Source organism: Mastomys coucha, unplaced genomic scaffold (genome assembly GCF_008632895.1).
Source record: "Mastomys coucha isolate ucsf_1 unplaced genomic scaffold, UCSF_Mcou_1 pScaffold20, whole genome shotgun sequence".
NCBI classification, from domain to species: domain Eukaryota; kingdom Metazoa; phylum Chordata; class Mammalia; order Rodentia; family Muridae; genus Mastomys; species Mastomys coucha.
The window spans coordinates 42,643,346-42,663,204 of NW_022196903.1; the positions used below are offsets into that span (position 1 = coordinate 42,643,346).

Consider the following 19,859-nt stretch of genomic DNA (forward strand, 5'->3'; position numbering starts at 1 on the left):
GGGTTCTCTGTGTAGTCCTGGCTACCCTGGAACTCACTCTGTAGTCCAGGCTGGCCTCGAACTCAGAAATCCACCTGTCTCTGCCAAGTGCTGGGATTAAAGGTGTGCGCCACCACTGCCCAGCTATCAGCATTTTCTTAAGACCATACTACACATTAATTACATTAATTAATCATCAAGAGCATAGAGGAGAAATTTCAATAGTCACATGAAATTCAGAGAATTCATCTTACCGGTTTCAAAATAAGTGAATCAATAGCAAACCCAAAGCATATCACAACAGAGATAAAATCCACTGTATATAACCAAATTATACTCTGGAAGGAACAAAAGAGGAGAGCTGATATGAAATAGATACCACCCCCTTTTGTAGCTTTGACAGTGGCACTGGAGGAATTTCCTTCTGGTTTAAGATGGGACTTTTGAACTAACTGCTTTTGGGTGAAATGCACTTAAGTGGGAGGAAGAACAAACACTTCTTTTTACCAAGGGAGAGGATTTAATTGGTGGTATCCCAAAAAAGAAAATTCTTCATAGTCTCCCATTTTGAATTTAAATTTTAGATGAGTAGAGCCCCTGTTCCTAAAACCTGCTTCCCAGTAGGCTTAGCCACAGTTCTTCAGGCTGCCCTGGCAATTAAGTTTTGCCCATAGAGCTGACCTCCTACCTACCTCAACTCCAGTCAGCCTCTATCATTGCAAACAGTTGGCTAAGCCTTTTCTTAATGTCAGGCTCACGTGGAACCTGACAGGATTTTGCGTGTACTCGGATGTGCTCAGCCAGTTTGGACTTATAAATGAAGCCCTTCCCACAGTCACTGCAGGCAAAGGGCCTCTCGGGCCTGTGGATACGCTGGTGCCTGAGCATGTGACCCCTTTCTCGGAAGTTTTTGTCACATTCGGGGCAGTGGAAAGGTCTCTTGCCTGTGTGTAGGCCCTGGTGGCTGAGCAGCTGAGCCTTCAACCGGAAGCTCTTGTCACACTGGGGACACTGAAAAGGCTTCTCTCCTGTATGTGTCCTCATGTGTTCCACGAGTTTAGACTGTTTGGCAAAGCCCTTCCCACACTGGCAGGAGAACGGCATCTGCCCGCTGTGCAGCAGATGGTGCGCCTTCATGTCGGCCTTCACACGGTAGCTCTTGCCACACTCCGGGCACTGGAAAGGTCTCTCTCCTGTGTGTAGGCGCTGATGGCTAAGCAGCTGCCCCTTTAGGCGAAAGCTCCTGTCACACTCGGGACACTGGAAGGGTCTCTCTCCACTGTGGACACGGAAGTGCTCTGTGAGCTTAGACTGTCTTGTAAAGCCCTTGCCACATTCCCCGCAAGAAAATGGCCTCTCCTTGCTGTGGGTGCGCTGGTGGGCTTTCAGGACGCCCTTCAGGCGGAAGCTCTTGTGGCACTCGGGACACTGAAAGGGCCTCTCTCCACTGTGCACTCTCAGATGCTCACGGAGCTTGCACTGATGGGTGAAGGCTCGGCCACACTCGCTGCAGGAGAATGGCCTTTCTCCACCATGTTGTAGTTGGTGGGCCCTCAACCTGCTCTTCAGACGGAAACGCAACTCACACATTGTGCACTGAAAGGGTTTTTCCTCTAGGTGAAGCCGCTGGTGCCTCAGTAGCTGTCCCTTTTGGCTGAAGTTCTTTCCACATTGGGCACACCAGAGAGATTTCTCCCCGCTGAGGCTTCGGGTGTGTTCTGTGAGCCTGCAATGTTTGGTGAATCCCTGACCACTCTTTATACAGAAGAATGGTCTTTCTCTACTATGCACATGTTGGTGGACATCCTGTAGGCCTCTCAGGCAGAGGCGCTTGTGGCTTTCTGGACACTGAAAGGATTTTTCTCCTGTGTGTGCCCTGCAGATACCTGCCTGCTTAGACTGTGAGAGGAAACAATTGCCACACTCTCCGCATAAGCAGGGTCTGCCCTCACCTAGGATGCAGCCACACTGCAGGCCCTTCGGCTGGCTACCCATGTGGCAGCAGTCATGGCAGTCCTGACTGGGACCTGACTTCTGTCTTGAAGGCACAATGGTATCTTCTCTCCAGAAGGCTGGACTCTCTTGAATCTGCTGACACAGGTGAACACTGCTATCCGTCAGGAGGCTCGTGTCACATTTGGGGTGCTGGCGGTGGCTGAAAAGGGTATGCTCATGATGGAAGCACATTTTGCATTTAGGGCACTGGAGTGGTCTCTTCCTTGTATGGATGTTTAGATGTCTCGTCAAGTTCTGCATCAGGCAGAAGCTCTTCCCACATTCGGGACATGAGATGTTCCACTGATGTTTAGCATCAGCCTGTCTGCTGAACTTCCAGACCTTACATGATAGGCTCTTGGAGTGGCCCTTTTGTTGCTTCACTAAGTGATTCTTCTCCCAAGAGTTTTCCCCACAGACTGGACAAGAGTGGTGGGTACTCTGCCAAGAGGAAACTCTCTGCAAGCCAGGGAGAGACAGAGTTCTGTGACTTGAGAGTACTTTTCTTTGGGCAGCCTCACTGGAGCTCTGCACCACTGAATCCAAAGCCTCACGGTGGTGTGTTTGTTTGTTTATGAGACTGATGCCTTGATCGTGTCTGAGAGAAGCTTCTTCCCGTTGTCCTAAAGCAAGTCCCAAGGCATGCTGACTCTCCAGAGGATTCAACTGGAAATGGCATGTGATTTTTCCTGACATCGTAGCTTGCTGGCTACCTGAAAATGAAAACAAAAATTCAGTAAATCTTTTATCTATGGCATGACTGAAAATCATCAGCAACAAAGTGGTTCATAAGCCGGTGAGCCTGTGGTGGGTGAGCCTGTGGTGGTGTGTGAGCCTGTGGTGGTGTGTGAGCCTGTGGTGGTGGGTGAGCCTGTGGTGGTGGGTGAGCCTGTGGTGGTGGGTGAGCCTGTGGTATACAGAACACCCTGCTCCCAATAACTACAAAACCACAGTATGTGCTTCTACTTTCTGACCAGAATGAGCTCAGTAACCATTCGCACAAACTGAACTGAGCAGGTCTATGTTACAATGAAATGGAAAGATGAAAATGTCAGTCTCAAAGGCTGGGTCTAAGGGTAGGAAACAGACTTCACAGGTATGAGTCTCACTTGCCCACCGTGGAAACCTTGCCAGGCTAATTGCTTCTGGTTTAGGGCCCTTTATCCTATAAAAACAGGGAAATGGGGCAGAAGAGACAGATAGGAGGTTTAAGAGTATTGACTGCTTTTGTAGAGGACCCAGGTCCTGTTCTTGGCACCCACATGATGGCTCTAATTCCAGGGGATTGAACTCCATCTTCTGGTCTTTATGGGCACTGAATGCGCACAGAGCACATAAATTCACACAGGCATATACACAATACATATAAATACTAAAATAAATTATTAGAGGGTTTTTTTTTTTTTGAGACAGGGTTTCTCTATGTAGCCCAGGCTGGCCTGGAACTTGCTCTGTACCCCAGCTAGATTCACATTTGAGAGATTTGCCTGTCTCTGTTTCCCAAGGGCCAGAATTAAAAGCATGCACTACCACGCTTGGCCTAATAAAATAAATTTTAAAAATAAGTAAAAACAGGAAAACAAAAATGCATAAAGAGGGTTGTGAATAAGTTACTGTGGTACTGGCCATATTGTATCCTCCATAACTTCTGAACAGCATTACAACTGAAAGAATATCAATGTTCCATTTTCTAAAAACACTGTTCTTGGAGTCACAATGTGATGGTCACAAACATTTCCTAACAGAGCCCTAACAAATACCATAATCTATAAATATAACAAATTCTATGATTTATTCAAGGAAGAATCACCCTGAATGTGGATGGCATGATTTTATGGGATGGGGAGGTGGGTCCCAGACTGAATAAAAATGAAAGTGGGGGGGGGTGAGGAGGGGAGTACTGAGCACAAACACTCATTGGTTTCTGTTTCTAACTGTAAGTACAATGTGTGTGGCCACCCAACATTCCTGCCATCATAGTCTTCCCCACACAATGGACTGTATCTCCGCAAACAATGAGTCAAAATAAGCCCTCCATTTCTTAATTGCTTCTTGTCATGTATTTGTTCACAATGTGAAAAGTAACTAATATAGAAAACTGGAACCGAGGATTGGGATCATTGCTGGAGTAAACCTGACTATGTGGTTCTTAAGCCATTGAAGCTGGTTTGTGGAAGGAATGTGTAAGAGTATAGCATTTTACACAAGTGAAGCCATAGAATGACTTTACCAGAGCTTAGCAAGCCATTCTCCTGGGAATCTGGAAGACCAGAATGCCAATAGAGATACAGTCAGCACACAGAGGCTGTTGTAAATGTGATCTAGAAGGGCCAGGCTACATCTCAAGTTGGCAACAGAGCTTGGCAGTGTTGTTCATGTGGTACTGGTTTTATAAGCGTGAATGATACGAGAGTAGAGGGGTAATGGAGGCTTGCACCACAGTTCTAGACAGCGACTGGGGTCAGGCAACATGTGACAGGGCCAATTTCCTTCAAGGAGTCTCTTAGAAATCATGTGTGAAGCTAGGAAGGTAAAGCCCAAGTGTAGTACAGTCCCAAGTGTTAGAGATGCCAGGAGCCAGGAAAGCTGCAGGAACAAACTGGAGCTGGTCCAGGAGAGAGCTCATATGTACTACAGGGGCAGGACTAGAGAAATGGAGCTGCCCAAGGTCGGTGGAGCCTCCTAGATGAGTCTATCATAGCCCTAGGTGATGGACATGGAGCTGCAGGTTAACTGTTTGCCCTGCTGGAAATGGATCTTGCTTTCGTCCTCTATTTTCTTACTATACCTCCATTCCTCACTTTGGGAATAGGAATTATTATACTGTACTATATATACTGGTAGTATGTGACTTCTCTTTTGATAGAGGGGCTCACAGCTCAAAGACTGCTTTGGTCACAAAGGTACAGAAAGACAAACCCAGCTCTGTTCTTTCTCATTCATTACGAAGAACAGCTTCCATCAACATCCTCTTCAGCACCGAATACATCATTCCCTCCTAACACGATGTTGTAGGTTCTTGTATTTGCTGCATTTTTATACGCCAAGAGTTTAAATACTCTGTCCAAAGTCATGGTGGTGCTTTGAAGGGGAATGACCCCCACAGACTTATATGTTTAAATACTTGAACCCCAGTTGGTAGAACTGTTTGGCAAGGATTAGGAGGTTTTTATTGGAAGATGTGTGTCACTGGGGGTGAACTTTGAGATTTCAAAAGACTATGCCATTCACAGCTGGCTCTCTCTGCTTCTGCTTGTGGACTGAAATGTGAGTTCTCCCTTATTACTCTAGTGCCATGCTTACCTGCCTGCTACCACAGTCCTTGCCATGATAGACAAGGACTCTAACCCTCTGCAACCATAAGCCACCCCCCGACACCTCCCCCCAATACTGTCTTGGTCATGGTGTTTTTACCACAACAGTAGAAAAGAAATTATGCCTGTCCCCTAGAAAAGGAGAGAGCAGACTCAGGCTGAAGAGTTTGCGTGCCTGACCACTATGCCTTACAGCCCTTCTCCAAAATACATGGAACATCAAGCCTCGGATCAGTCAGACAGGAAGAAAAGATCAGAGATGGGGGTGGGTGGCAGGAGTGGTGGGGAGAAAGAAATCTGAATGTGATGTGTCTAGGATAAGACCATGGTTTTTTTTTTCTCTTTTCTTCTTCTCTTTTTCTCTCTGTCTCTCTCTGTGTAGTTCTCTCGGCCTCTCTCTATCTTTCTCTCGGTCTCTCTCTGTCTCTGTCTGTCTGTGTCTCTCTCTGTCTCTGTCTCTCTGTCTCTGTCTATCTGTCTCTCTTCCTTCTCTCTCTGTCTCTCTCTCTCTGTCTCTGTCTCTGTCTCTCTCTCTCTCTCTGTCTCTCTCTGTCTCTCTCTCTGTCTCTCTCTCTGAGACAGGATCTCATATAGTTCAAGTTGGACTGGAACTCGCTGTACCAATGAGGATAACTTTGAGCTCCTACCCTCCTTCTGCATCATCTCCCAAGTGCAGAGATTACAGGTGTGCATCCCATTACCCATTAGGACCATAGGATCTTAATACTCACTCTCAAGTAACTGCTCCTCCATAACCAGATATGCATGCACATCATCTACACAACAACAAATTCCTTTGTCTAGTTTCCGTTTGTCTCCCCAGTTGCCGAAGAGTTCCGTCCCAAGTTCGATCCAGGATATTAGTTCTGGTTTGGGCAGTCCATTATCTGTACAGGAAAGTCAGACAGGGTAACTTGGCTTGAGTGTTATAAACCACATAATTTTTAAATTTTTCAAAAGCTACTTCTGGAACAATATGTGAGATGTCAACAAATAGGCTCTGGGTCTTCATGAAGAGAAATACAACTAGCCACCCATCTCTCAGCACTTCCTGGTCTACCTAGACCTGTTATACTAACTGTGCCATTTTTTTTTTAATAATCTCCACATATAAAATGATTTTATATTTAATTAAAAAACAAAAAGGCACCAGGCAGTGGTGGCACACGCCTTTAATCTTAGCACTTGGGAGGCAGAGACAGGCAGATTTCTGAATTCGAGGCCAGCCTGGTAAATAGAGTGAGTTCCAGGACAGCCAGGGCTATACAGAGTAACCCTGTCTTGAAAAACAAACAAACAAACAAACGAGAGAGAGAGAGAGAGAGAGAGAGAGAGAGAGAGAGAGAGAGAGAGAGAGAGAGAGCTGGAGAGATGGCTCAGTGGTTAAGAACACCGATGCTCTTCTTAAGGTCCTGAGTTCAAATCCCAGCAACCACATGGTGGCTCACAACCACCTGTAATGAGATTTGATGCCCTCTTCTGGTGTATCTGAAGACAGCTACAGTGTACTTATTTATAATAATAAATAAATCTTTCGGCCAGAGCAAGCAGATACTGAATGAGTAAGCAGGGCTGACCGACTGGAGCAAGAAGAGTTGACTGGAGCTAGCAGAGGTCCTAAAAAGTCAGTTCCCAACAACCAGATAGATGAAGGCTCATAACTATCTATATAGCTACAGTGTGTTCTCATATACATAAAAACAAATAAATAAATATTTTTAAAAAAAAGTAGATATGCTATCATGAGAAACAGGAGATATGGAAGGTGTGTAGAAGGAATTATCTTATCTTTAAATACTGGAGGAGTCAGGAGATATAAAGTTAACAGAATATGCATATTTTACTATTATCCCTTAGAAGTTTGTTCTTTTTGTTTTGTTTGGTTTTTCAAGACAGGGTTTCTCTGTGTAGCCATGGCTGTCCTGGAACTCACTCTGTAGACCAGGCTGGCCTCAAACTCAGAAATCCACCTGCCTCTGCCTCCCAAGTGCTGGGATTAAAGACGTGCGCCACCACTGCCCTGCTGTTCTTTTCCTAATGAAAGACAAAAAAGGGAAGAGAATCCAGATGGAAAGAGAGATGGGGCGGGGATGGGAGGAGGAGAGGGAGGGGAAACTGTGATCAAGATTTATGTGAAAAAAGAATCTATCTTCAATAAAAGGGAAAAAATAAAAAGGAAAAACTTAACAATACATTAAATTTAATTTCTTCAAATTCTTTTAAAATTAATCTAGGGGCTAGACAGATGACACAGAGACTAAGAGCACTTGCTATTCTTTTAGAGGACCAGATCCTTTCAGTGTTTCAGGTCCCAGCACTCACAGGACAACCCACACCATCTGTAATTCCAGTCTAGAAGAATCTAACACCCTCTTCTTCCCTCTGTGTGACATATGCATGTGGTACACAGACCTGCAGCAGGCAAAACACTTATACGTGTAAAACATTAATAATAAAATTTAAATTATTCAGCCGGGCAGTGGTGGCTCATGCCTTTAATCCCAGTACTTGGGAGGCAGAGGCAGGTGGATTTCTGAGTTCGAGACCAGCCTGGTCTACTACAGAGTCAGTTCCAGGACAGCCAGGGCTACACAGAGAAACCCAGTCTTGAAAAACCAAAAAAAACCCCCAAACCCAAAAAACAACAACAAAAAAAACTATTTAATAGGAACACATCAAAAACTAGGAAAAATAAGAGAGAGATAGTATAAGTAAGACAATATTTCATTTTTTTCATATTAATTGATCAATGTTACTAAAATTAATAAATCAAGAAATGTGCTATCATTTTTTTTTAAGCACAAATAAACTGTTTTACCAGTGAAAACAGAATTGGTTAAAAGTGTCTGCCTATAGCTGGAGCAATGTCTCAGTGGTTAAGAGCGCTGGCTGTTCTTCCAGAGGATGACAGTTTAATTCCCAGTACCCACATGTGGCTCACAACCACCTCTAACTACAGTTCCAGGCATGCATGTGGTACACAGACATACATACACCAAAACACTTATACATAAAAAAAAAAAAACAGAATCAAACAGGAGCCTTTCATCTTTTATTTTATGCTTCTCCAAACAGGCTCATTTTTATGCATGCTTTTTCATGTGTGTACGCTGGGAGGGGTTGCATGTCATGCATATGGAAGTCAAAGAACAGCCTGGGGTTTTGTGACAGGATCTGTCATTGGCCTGAGACTTTTCCATGGAGGGTCAGGCTCTTCTAGGGATCCACCTGTCTTGACCTTTGACCTTGCCCATCGATGGTATTATGTAACAGATGAGAGCCACCACACTCATCTTTCTATTTGTACTGGGGCGGGGTGGGGGGTGGGATTCAGGTTTCCATGCTGACAAGGCAAGTGCTTTACCTATCACCTACTGAGTCATCTCTCTAACTCCTGATGTATTTTAAACCTTCATTTGATAGAGAAGAAAAACTAACCACGTGTAAGGGTGAACACCATTTTTGAGGCAGGGTCTCTTTGTAACCTTGCATGTCCTAGAATTCTCTATGTAGAGCAAGCTGGTCTGAAACTCACAGGGATCTACTTGCCTCTGGCTCCCAAGTTCTAGGATTAAAAAGTGTGCACCACAAATGTGTAGCACAGGCTAGTCTCAAACTCATAATCCTCCTGCCTCTGCTTCATCAGTATATTCTACCAGGGTACACCACCACAACTGGCTGATTGGTACATACCTTTGACCCCAGCACTCAAGACAAGTAGATCTTTGTGAGATCAAGGCCAGGTTGGTCTATATAGTGAGTTCCAGGATAGCTTCAGCTATACAATGAGACCTTGTCTCAAAACAACAGCAACAACAACAACAACAACAACAACTATAAAACAGCAACAAAAATCCAATAAACAAGAACTTAGAAGAAGCTGTAAGTGTATGTCAGTGGTACAGGCCTTGGGTGTCACATGCAAAGACCTGGGTGTCATCTCTAGAATCACACACAAGAAATCACACACAAAAAGAGGAGAGATGAAGAGGAGGAAGGAGGAAAAAGGACTAAAGAAGGGGAAAAAAATCCATTATCCTAATCAGAGTCAGGCACTCTTAAACACCTCAACATCCACTCTTCCAGCATCACACTACAGGGAAGATCATTCTTTTTTTTGCAGTCTTGTAAGCTGCAAGGAAGCCAATTTCTAGGTTAAGGCACATGGGTACTTCATGGGCACAAGGCAGGTATGCTTCTCAGTGGAAGAGCAGGCAATCTCCGAGTAAATTGTGATGGGAAAAGTTTTAACATTCTTCTTTGCTACCTCTAACTGATGTTATAGGTTGTCTTAAATACTTTGTTTCCTGTAAAGTCTACCTCTAAGTAAAAACTGGTAATGTATCCATTAGTATTAACAACAACAAAGAGATAAAAAGCCTTTCTGGATCAGAATCTAAGCTACCTAACCGGAGTATCAGTGACCAGGGGCTCTCAGAAGATCCAGCTGCAAGAATTACCACAGAAGTTGAAAGCTCCTTACCTAGAGAGATGAGCGTCTCATAATTGGTTCTCATGACTTGCTTGTAAAGTTCCTTCTGCCATGCCTCTAAGTGTTGCCACTCTTGTTCAGAGAAGTAAATGGCTACATCTTCAAAAGTCAGCGGGAACTAAAGCGAAAGACATCAAACAGATACCGTCATAACGGCTACAAAAGACCACAGTTCATTCTCATCAGTAATTTGAGACTCCCGGAGCAGACAGCTGTTTTTAACTCAGCAGACTCTTTTGCAAAAGTGATTTGTGGGCTGGCTCAGCCCAGCTCTCACATGGTCATCACAACCATCAATGACTCTAGTCCTAGGAAACCTAGTGCCCCTTTTTCTGCTCTCCGGAGGCATTGCACACATGTGATATACAGACACGCATGCAGACAAACACCTATATGCCTAAAATAAAAATGAAGGAAAATTTTAATTAAATAATAAAGCAATGTTTCCCCATCTTCTATGCATCTCAAACTGAATATCTGTATGTTTGAGTGGAATATTCACTACAAAAGTGAAACCAAATCAGTGCAAAACTTCATTTACTTAATATGTCATGGTCATTTATTCAGATCAATACAAGGCAGTAAACTGACACTGTGGTAAATTGCATTATTACATTATATTCCACAAGGAGACAGAGCCCTCTAATGGTCCATACACATACTGCTTCTTTTCTCTCTGTAAATGTTATTTATTTATTTTAAGGCAGGTTCTCACAGGCTATATAGACCAGGACTTGCCTAGGTCTCACAGAGATCTACCTCAGAGATCTACCTCCTCTTTCTCTCCAGTGCTGGGATTAAAATACATATGCCATTGTGCTTGACTACCTTTACTACAAACAATGCTCTGATGTGTTTCTTTATGTATTAACACTTTTACTGTTGTAGAATAGAGTCTAAGTGTGAGTGTTACTAAATCAAAGAATATAAACAACCTGAGTATTAATACATGTGTATGTGTGTGTGTCAGAGAGAGAGAGAGAGAGAGAGAGAGAGAGAGACAGACAGACAGACAGACAGACAGACAGACAGGGAGATACAGAGACAGAGACAGAGACAAAGAGAGACACATACACACACAGAGTGAGTTAGTTTCTCTATGTAGACTAAACCCAGGACCTTACACATGCTAGGCAACTTCTACCCTTGAGTGGGAACCCTAGTTCAAAACTAGTTAGTATTTGTGTTTATCATAGTTGACTAGAAAAATAGATACTTCCTGATGCTCAAAATTACAGCTATGAAAATTATATATCTGTTAGTTGAAAATACTCTTTATATGACTATAATCCCACATCATGCTGATCTCTTACTGAGTTTAGCTTCATTTGTTATTGGCATGTCTTTGTCTTCTATGGCTACTAAAGTATGTATTATCTCAATTTTTATTTTAAGTTTATACTCATTTTTTGTTAAAGTCAAGGTAGAGTTGAATTTTAAAAAGTCTATTGATTCACTGACATTTACATCAGAAAGCCAATATTTTAAGTTAATGCAAGTTGTTTGTGTTATAACATTTATTTTAAAACAATCATTTTGTTCCAGGTGTAATACCAAATGCCTTCCTTTATTTCCAGCACTTAGGAGGCAGCAGCAGACTGATCTCTGGAATCTAGGTCAGCCTGGCTTACAAAAAAAAGAGTTCCAGGACAGTCAAGGCTATGTAGAAAAATCCTGTCCCAAAAAACAAAAGACAAAAGAAAATCCACCAATTTCTGATGTATTAAGGAAAAACAAAACAAATTTTTATATCTGTTTACATCCAGTTTCTTCTGTGAGAAACACTAGGTTAATGGTTCTCATTTAGGACAATTAGCACTCCGTAGGACATGAGGCAAAGCCTGGAGACATTTTCGATTGTAACAATTTCAGAAGGTGTGCTTCTGGCGTCTAGTGGTTATTGGCTAAGAAAGCACAACCTTGTCCTCACACAAAAAAGTATCTACTCTTCTATAGCAAAGTATGTGCTCACACACACTTACTTCTCTTAATAACACTACCAAAATGCAAGAGTATGTATTCTGGTGATTCAGATAAAAATACCAAAGAAAAGCTGTAAAGTTGTAACTGGTTTTGGTTTTTGAAACAAGGTCTCACTCTCCAGGACTGACTGGCCCAAGTCTTGCAGCAATCCTTCCCCAGTACCAGGTCCAGCTTCCAAGTGTTTCCTTTAGGACTAAAGTGAAAGTTTCTCACTTTCCTACCTTAAAAAAAAAAAAAAAAAAAAAAAAAATCCTATGCTAAAGTCACTAAAATTTGTAGTAAGAATGAACCTTCAGCCAGGCAATGGTGGTGCACACTTTTAATCCCAGCACTTGGGAGGCAGAGGCAGGCTGATTTCTGAGTTCCAGGCCAGCCTGGTCTACAGAGTGAGTTCCAGGGCAGCCAGGGGTACACAGAGAAACCCAGTCTCGAAAAAACAAAACAAAACAAAAAGAATGAACCTTCAACTTCTGAAACTGTGAAGATGACAACAACAACAAATCCATGCGAGTTTTGCCATCATAATTTAAACTGCAAGGGTCCCACAGCAATAGTGGGACGTGCTTGAGTAAGATGGTAAAGTATTACATTAGAACTCCTACTATACTCCATTTTAGGCATCCACTGAGGGTTGGACAACATAACCTCTGGATTAGGAAGAGCTATTGCACCTGAGCCCTACTATCTATCTTGAATAAATTCACAAATATCTGTCATTTCGTGAAACTGAAAGGGATTTTATATATTGATTTAAAATAAAATTTTATGCTTATTTTTCCATCTATAGGTATGGCTATCTCCCACTTAACTCAAAATTCAGCTTATAAACGATTAATGTGCTACCTGTCTTTTACATACTCAATCCTGAAAACCTGTACATTTGTTGAGAATGTACAAGGGGTTTTACCCCTTATGTAATAATCAAGAATGCTTAGTAGAGCAGTAAGAACAGCATAATAAAAACCAGCCATACCCTTTACACACTAATTTCAACAGAACAAGAAATAAACAGCGCGTGCTCGGGGTAGATTTTACTCTCCGTTTTCACCCTCCTTTCCCTCACACACTCAAGGGGAGCGCAATGAGCGGCGGTCTAAAGGATGACACCGTAAACCCGCGTGCTATCACTGCAACCCTGAGCAAACCCACCCCGAAGGGGAAGGCGTTTGCTCTGCTGGTCCGACCGCGGCGCAGGCGACCAGGCGGACGCCGCTTTGTCCGGGATCTGGCAGCCTCCTCGGTCCCCGCAGCCCGGCGGTCTTGCCCCAGCCCTGTCCGCGCGGGGGGACCTTACCCGGGCGGGTCTGGCCATGGCCAGCGCGGACGCGCCTCGCCTGAGCCTTGGCCCGGGCGACGCCCGCCTTCCCCGGCGACAAAATGGGCATTCGCTCCGCACCGACCCCAGGTCCCCGCTCGCGCTCGCCCCCTAAGCCACCGCCGGGCCCCGTCGCCGGGGAACGCGGCTGTCATCGCGTCCCACAGCGCCCCCTGCAGGCAGGAGGAGCAGCCCAGCTCCGCACCGAAGCCTCGCGTGGCCAGTCACCTTTCTCTACAGTGACAAAGAGAGTGGAGGGAAGGCAGGGACCTCCAGAACGGTTCTGAGACAAGCACTGGGTGCACAGGGTCCATCTTTGCAGTGGGCTCTGGAGACTAAGACTAACAAGAAAATGACCAGAAAAAGGGCCTCCCCTCGGAACAGGTTGCCACTTAAGGATACACCTGGCCAGGGCCAGAGGTGTATGTTCTTCCACAAATACTGTCCATCCATATTGAGAGCACTCCACGGACCCGAGCATGCGTGGAATTCCCTCCCTTGACTGGAGAAGCCCTAGGAAATAAGGCTAACCGCTCATGCCTCAGGCTTCTGCGGCAGGTCACAGGTGGACCCTAGGAGTGAGGACAGAGCGCCCAAAGCGTTGAAGCCTTAGATTCTAAGGGAAATACACAAAGGGAGAAAGATACAGAAGGGACGTGGGAGAAATGGAAACCCAGGAAGAGAGTAAGACACTGACAGAAAAATAAGAAAGGGAGAAGCAAAATTGAAAGACAGCTTATCACCAGACTATTAACTTCAAGTTGTTTCCGGGTGTGTTATGAGTCTGGCTCAAGTATCATAAAGAAAAGGCATTGGCAGTGAGTAAATAGAGAAGTTAAATAGTCCCTGAGTAGTTATGTCAGAGTATACGTGTACCTGTTTGGCATAGGATAGTGACATGAACATATATGTATTACCAACTGAATGGTTTCTTTTAGAAAATATCCTGGGGACCGGTGGGTTAGCTCTGTAGGCAAAACACTTGCTGCTAGAGTCTGACAACCTCAACTTGATTCCCGGGATCAGTTTAGAGATGAAAAAAGAAAAACCATTCTACAGTGTGTTCTCTGACTCTCACATCTCATCACCCTCCAGCATCCACCCCCACCCAAAATCCACCATTAAAATGAATTTAAATGTATAGCAAAACTGGTTTCTTTTTCCCTCTTGAGGCAGCGTCTCACTATGTAACTCTGGCTGTTCTTAATGATGTATCCCAGGCTGGCCTTAAATTCAGAGATTCTCCTGCCTCTGCTTCCCTAGTGCTGTGATTAAAGGCATGTGCTACCAAGTCAAACAGTCTGGGGAGGGGTGCTCTTGATTTTTTGTTTTTCTTTATTTTTAAAAATTTTATGGGTAGGGTTGTTTACTGCCTGGAAGTATGTCTATATACTGTTGGGATTCAGGAAATTGCCACATAAACCATACATATACCAATCTCAGTTAAGCCAATAGTTCATTGAACACACACCATAATACTGAATGTCCAGGATCGCAAGAACCTAATTGTGGTACTAGTCTGCTCTCAGGGTAGCCTTTTTATAGGAAAAAACAGGTTCAAAAGTTTAAAGGACAAGGTGGGGGAGGGAGCAGTTGGCTTACTAAGCAAAGTATTATCTGGTATAATAATCCTTTAAGCCGATTGGTCCTGAGTAAGGTAAGGGGGTGGTGGATGGTGGTGAGCAGAGGAATTTCAGAACATTGAGATAAGAAAGCATGAGTATTGCAATCATAACTTTTTGGCTTTTTAGTAGCAGTCTTCAGTGTTAGCTACAAAAAGCACAATGATCTCAAAAAGCACAATGATCTCATAGGAAGGTGCAGAAAGGGCTGCCCTGTGATCAGTCAGCTCTGAATCAAGATATTTTAGACATAACAGTTCATATTGACCTTTGATTTGATGGGTCGTACATAAAGCTTTGTGGAATTTCTTTTTTTTTGGCGGGGGGGGGGGGTGGGTTCAAGACAGGGTTTCTCTGTATAGCCCTGGCTGTCCTGGAACTCACTCGGTAGACCAGGCTGGCCTTGAACTCAGAAATCCACCCGCCTCTGCCTCCCCAAGTGCTGGGATTAAAGGCATGCGCCACCGCTGCCCCGCTGGCTTGCGGAATTTCTTAAGATTAGCCAATGTCATACAGACCATTCAAAGAGAACAAAACAGGGTATGTGGTCAGGATGTCCTTGCTGTAAGTCAAGTCACTTCTCTGTGTCAGTGACTGGCAGACATGTTACAGCAACAATATGAAATAGCTGGCAGGCATGGAATAAAATGGCTACAGCTATTCTAGGGAGGTCTAGGGATATCAGAGCACTTAAATTTACAGGCAACTTTCCTGATATAATGCTGGGAATTGAACTCTGTTTGCAAAAGGAGTTTGTGATCTTAACCACTGAGCCATGTCTCCAGTCTCTAAAAACTGTTTTCACAATTGACCTTGTATTGTTCCTTCTCTCTGTCAAGAATTCCTTTCTCTCTGATTTCAAGTAGTTGGTTATTATTCATAGTTCTGAGAAAACAAAGTATAAATCCCCAAACAGGAATAAAACCTTCAGGCTAGACTGAGATTACTTATTAAATTATTACCATTAAAAGTGGCTTTAATAGTACAAGAATGAAGTAACGAGTTTGAGAAGCAGTGAGGTATAATTTCCCCAAATTTCTCTTTAATCCACTTCTCAAGTAGAAAATTAGTCCTATTCTGGCAATGTGGGCAGACATCAAAGTATTAGTTAAAGAAATAAAAAGAATACACTTACAGGGACACTTAGATTATGTTGCAACTCTCTCTTGCCCCAACCCAAGACAGTTATCGTATATAGGTTTGGCTGTCCTGGAACTCACTATTCAGATCAGGCTGGTCTTAAACTCATAGAGATTCACCTGCCTCTGCCTTCTGGCTGCTAGGTTCAAAGGCATGGCCCACCATACCTGGCTCAAATCTGATTTTTTGTTTTGTTTTGTTTTTTGTTTTTTGTTTTTCAAGACAGAGTTTCTCTGTGTAGCCCTGGCTATCCTGGAACTCACTCTGTAGACCAGGCTGGCTTCGAACTCAGAAATCTGCCTGCTTCTGCCTCCCAAGTGCTGGGATTAAAGGCTCAACTCTGAATTCTATATCACTCACCTCATCCCACTTCACTTTTCCCACAGTTAGAATTGCTAGGTAAAAGCTGGGTGTGGTGGTGCACATCTTTGATCCCAGCACTTGGGAGGAAGAGGAGGGTGGATCTCTATGAGTGTGAAGCCAGTCTGGTCTACATAGTGAGTTCCAGGCTATACGGTGAGACCCTACTTCAAAAAATAAAAAACAAATAAACAAAAAAATAAGAGTTTTGGGGGATGAAGAGATGGCTCAGTGGCTAAGAGCACTTGTTTCTTGGGGTGTTTTGAACAAGAATGGCCCTCTTAGGTACATTTGTTTGAAATTTTGAACCTAGTTAATGGCAGTATTTGGGAAGGATTAGGAGGCATAGCCTTGTTGAAGGAAATCTGCCACTGAAAGCAGGCTTTGAGTTTTCAAAAGCTGCTGACCATTCTTTTTGTAGACCTGGCTATAAGCTTTCAGTCACTGTACCAGTACCATGCTTGCCCACCTGCCTACCTGCTGCCATGCTCTCTGCCATGATGGTCATAGACTCTAACCTTCTGAAATCATAAGCCTCGAATAAATGCCTTTTTTCTATAATTTGCCTTGGTCATTGTGTCTTATTACAGCAATAAAAAAGTAACAGACACTGCTTTTGCAGAGGATCTGGGCTTGGTTCCCAGCAACCATATGGCATCTAACAACTTTTGTAACTTCATTTCTGTTTGTTTGTTTGTCTTTTTTTTGTTTGTTTGGTTGGTTGGTTTTGGTTTTTCGAGATAGGGTTTCTCTGTGTAGTTCTGGCTGTCCTGGAACTCACTCTGTAGACCAGGCTGGTCTTGAACTCAGAAATCCACCTGCCTCTGCCTCCCAAGTGCTGGAAGTAAAGGCGTGTGCCACCACTGCCCAGCTGTAACTTCAGTTCTAAGGGCTCTCTTCTGGCCTCCAAAGGTACCAGGCATGCCCATAATATACATACATACACACACACATACATACATACATACATACAAAACATTTATATACATAAAATTAGAACAAATAAACAAAAGACATGAAGAAAACATACTTATGCTTATATATGATATCAATGGCTACCTTTGAACACATTCCACACAATGAACAACATAATAAAAGAATCATACATATCAAGCAAGGAGAGTAATTGACTATTCAGTCTTAGAACATACATACAGTCTAAAAGGAGATACCTTATTTAGGGAAATAATCATTGCTACGCAAGACTGGGCTCAATACTTACCTTGTGTGTTAATTTTAAAAACCGTGTTTCTCTTGGAATAATTACAGATACTCAGGAAGCTACAAAGATTGTACAGAAAATGTCTTCTGAACCAAGTTTCCTCCAGAGGTCACACACTACTTTATGTAGTAATATCAGAACCAGGGAACTGATACTAGAATGGTGTTATAGTCAATATTTTATTTCCTTTATTTTGGTAAGCAATATTACCATTTTCCCAGCATGTTTTTTCCAAACCTGTATGAACCCAAATCGTCCCAGACCTTTATTACAGTAAATAAAGAGAAAAGCTGATATTAAGTGTACCAGCTTAAGCAACCATTCTAAACTGTAGGACATTCTGGCTGTTTCAAGTTTCTAGCTGGCACAGTAACCAGCACAAATGACCACTGGAGGTTTTTGGGACAGCATATGCTTTCACTTTTCTGAGATGACAACCCTGAACTACAATTATGTGTTGAAACATGAGGATATATTTAAGGTTCTTTTTAAAAGATTTACTCATTTTTATTTTATGTGTCTTGGTTTTGCCTGCCTATATGTCTGTATTCATGTCCATGAAGTGTCCCTGGAGGCCAGAAGAGGACGTCAGAGCCTCTGGGACTGGAGTTACAGAGGGTTGTTACTATCTTAAGTGCTGGGACAGAACCCAAGTCCTCTGCAAGAGCAACAAGTGCTGTTAACCACTGAGCCGTCTCTCCAGCCCTATTTGATTCTTTTCAGATTTAGTTTTTATTTGTGTGTGTGAGGTGTTGTAAGCTTCTATGCATCATGTGAGTGCAGGAGATGGAGGCCAGAAGAGGCCACTGAATATTCTAGAACTGAAGTTACAGATGATTGACAACTGCCATGGGGCTGGGTACCATACTGCCACGGACTGGGTTTCTGCAGGGACCCCTTATTCTGCAGAGTGATGAGAGTTCTGGCCTGGAAGGCAAAGAATTCAGCAAGTGACAAACAGAAACGACACAAGGAAGTGCAGAATCTGAGTGTATTTGCACAAAATAAGAATCGGGCTTATATAGTATACAGAAACAGGGCAAATGTCAGGGACCACATAGGCAGGTAGTGGTCACATCAAAGTCAGTAAAATCAAACAGTCAGATGTAAATGAGTATTGCTTTTCCCCGCTGGGCTATCTTGGCAGCCCTAAGCAAACTCTCAGTGGTCTGAAGCAGGTAAGCACCAGGAAGTCCCATTCTAGCAGCTCCTGGGAATGGTTTGGCTTGTAACACAAACATTAGTTCAGGAAACTGTTCAACTACTCTCTAGTTTGTAGAGAAATTCTGCCTTGTGTGGTACTGCTCTTAGAGTTCTATGTTTACAGATAGCAATAATGCCTGACCTCTGCTGCTAATTCTAGGGATACCCTGTCTGATAAGGCAGCTTCCTTGTGGGAACCAGTAGGCAATAATGCCTGACCTTTATTGCTAATTCTAGGGACTCCCTGTCTGCTAAGGCAGCTTCCCTTGTAAAAATTCCAAGCTAATAACAGCTAGGAAATCAATTAGGATCATTGAAACACTGTAGAGACCAGGAAACAATGTTAAATCTCAGCTTTAGCTATAACAAAATATTTCTTAGGGCACCTTTATATCTGAATAAAGAAAGTATGCAGATCTCTCCACAGACTTTAGCAGAGACCAATATGGAACACATCAGAGCTGGGAGATGTCAGTGACTGAATACTCAGGAGGCAAGCTAGCTCCCTTTGAAGCCATACACCTCAGGTCCATGATCAGGTTTTTCAGACCTGTCATGCAGACACAACTGAAGTAGACGAGTGCTGCGTGACACCATACATCCCTTGTCACATCTCCCTGGGCAAATCTCGTGCCCAGAATCCTTTCTGCCTCTTGGATGCTCTACCTCCTATTTAAGGCCATAGGCTTTTTAATTGACAGCTGATGTATCCATATAATAAGCAAGATATTCTCTCTACACCACTGTTTTAGAGGAAGAAACATTTAACAGCTTGATGATAGTATCATTATTTTGAATAGATAGAGCTAGTCCTAATGCTTGGTGGAGCTCAGTTGAACATGTCTTATTTATCCAACCTTTGGGAAGTAGAGACAGGAGGATCAGGAGTTTACTCTCATTCTCCACTACTTTGGCTACATGCCTCAAGAAGTTAAAATAAATAAGAAGTCAAGGGTTGTTTAGTAATACAAATGTCCATGTTTAGTATCCGTAGGAACATCTAACAATCAACAGGGAAACTACTCCCCACCCTTAAAACAGGGTTCCACTGTAGAGCTCCAAATGGTCTGCAATTTGCTATGTCTCTAGGCTAGCCTTAAACTTACAGAAATATTCCTGCCTCTGCTTCTTAGTGCATGGACTAAAGGAAAGTACCATCATATCAGGCTTTTTTCTTGCCTTCTAAGACCTTTCTTTCTTTCTTTTTTCTTTTTTCTTTTTTTTTCTTTTTTTC

General features: G+C 43.2%; 1 protein-coding gene across 1 annotated transcript in view; it reads right to left on the minus strand.

The window, feature by feature from the left end:
* Positions 1-488: 488 nt before the first annotated feature.
* Znf786 (zinc finger protein 786) overlaps positions 489-19,859 on the minus strand; it is a 46,065-nt gene continuing 26,694 nt past the window's right edge. Inside the window, exons 5-7 of the mRNA XM_031384010.1 lie at positions 9,772-9,898; positions 6,020-6,175; positions 489-2,687 (exon numbers count right to left, since the gene is read on the minus strand). Of these exons, the coding sequence (XP_031239870.1) occupies positions 673-2,687; positions 6,020-6,175; positions 9,772-9,898 (2,298 nt within the window). The 3' untranslated portion in view covers positions 489-672. The remainder of the gene's footprint in view (positions 2,688-6,019; positions 6,176-9,771; positions 9,899-19,859) is intronic.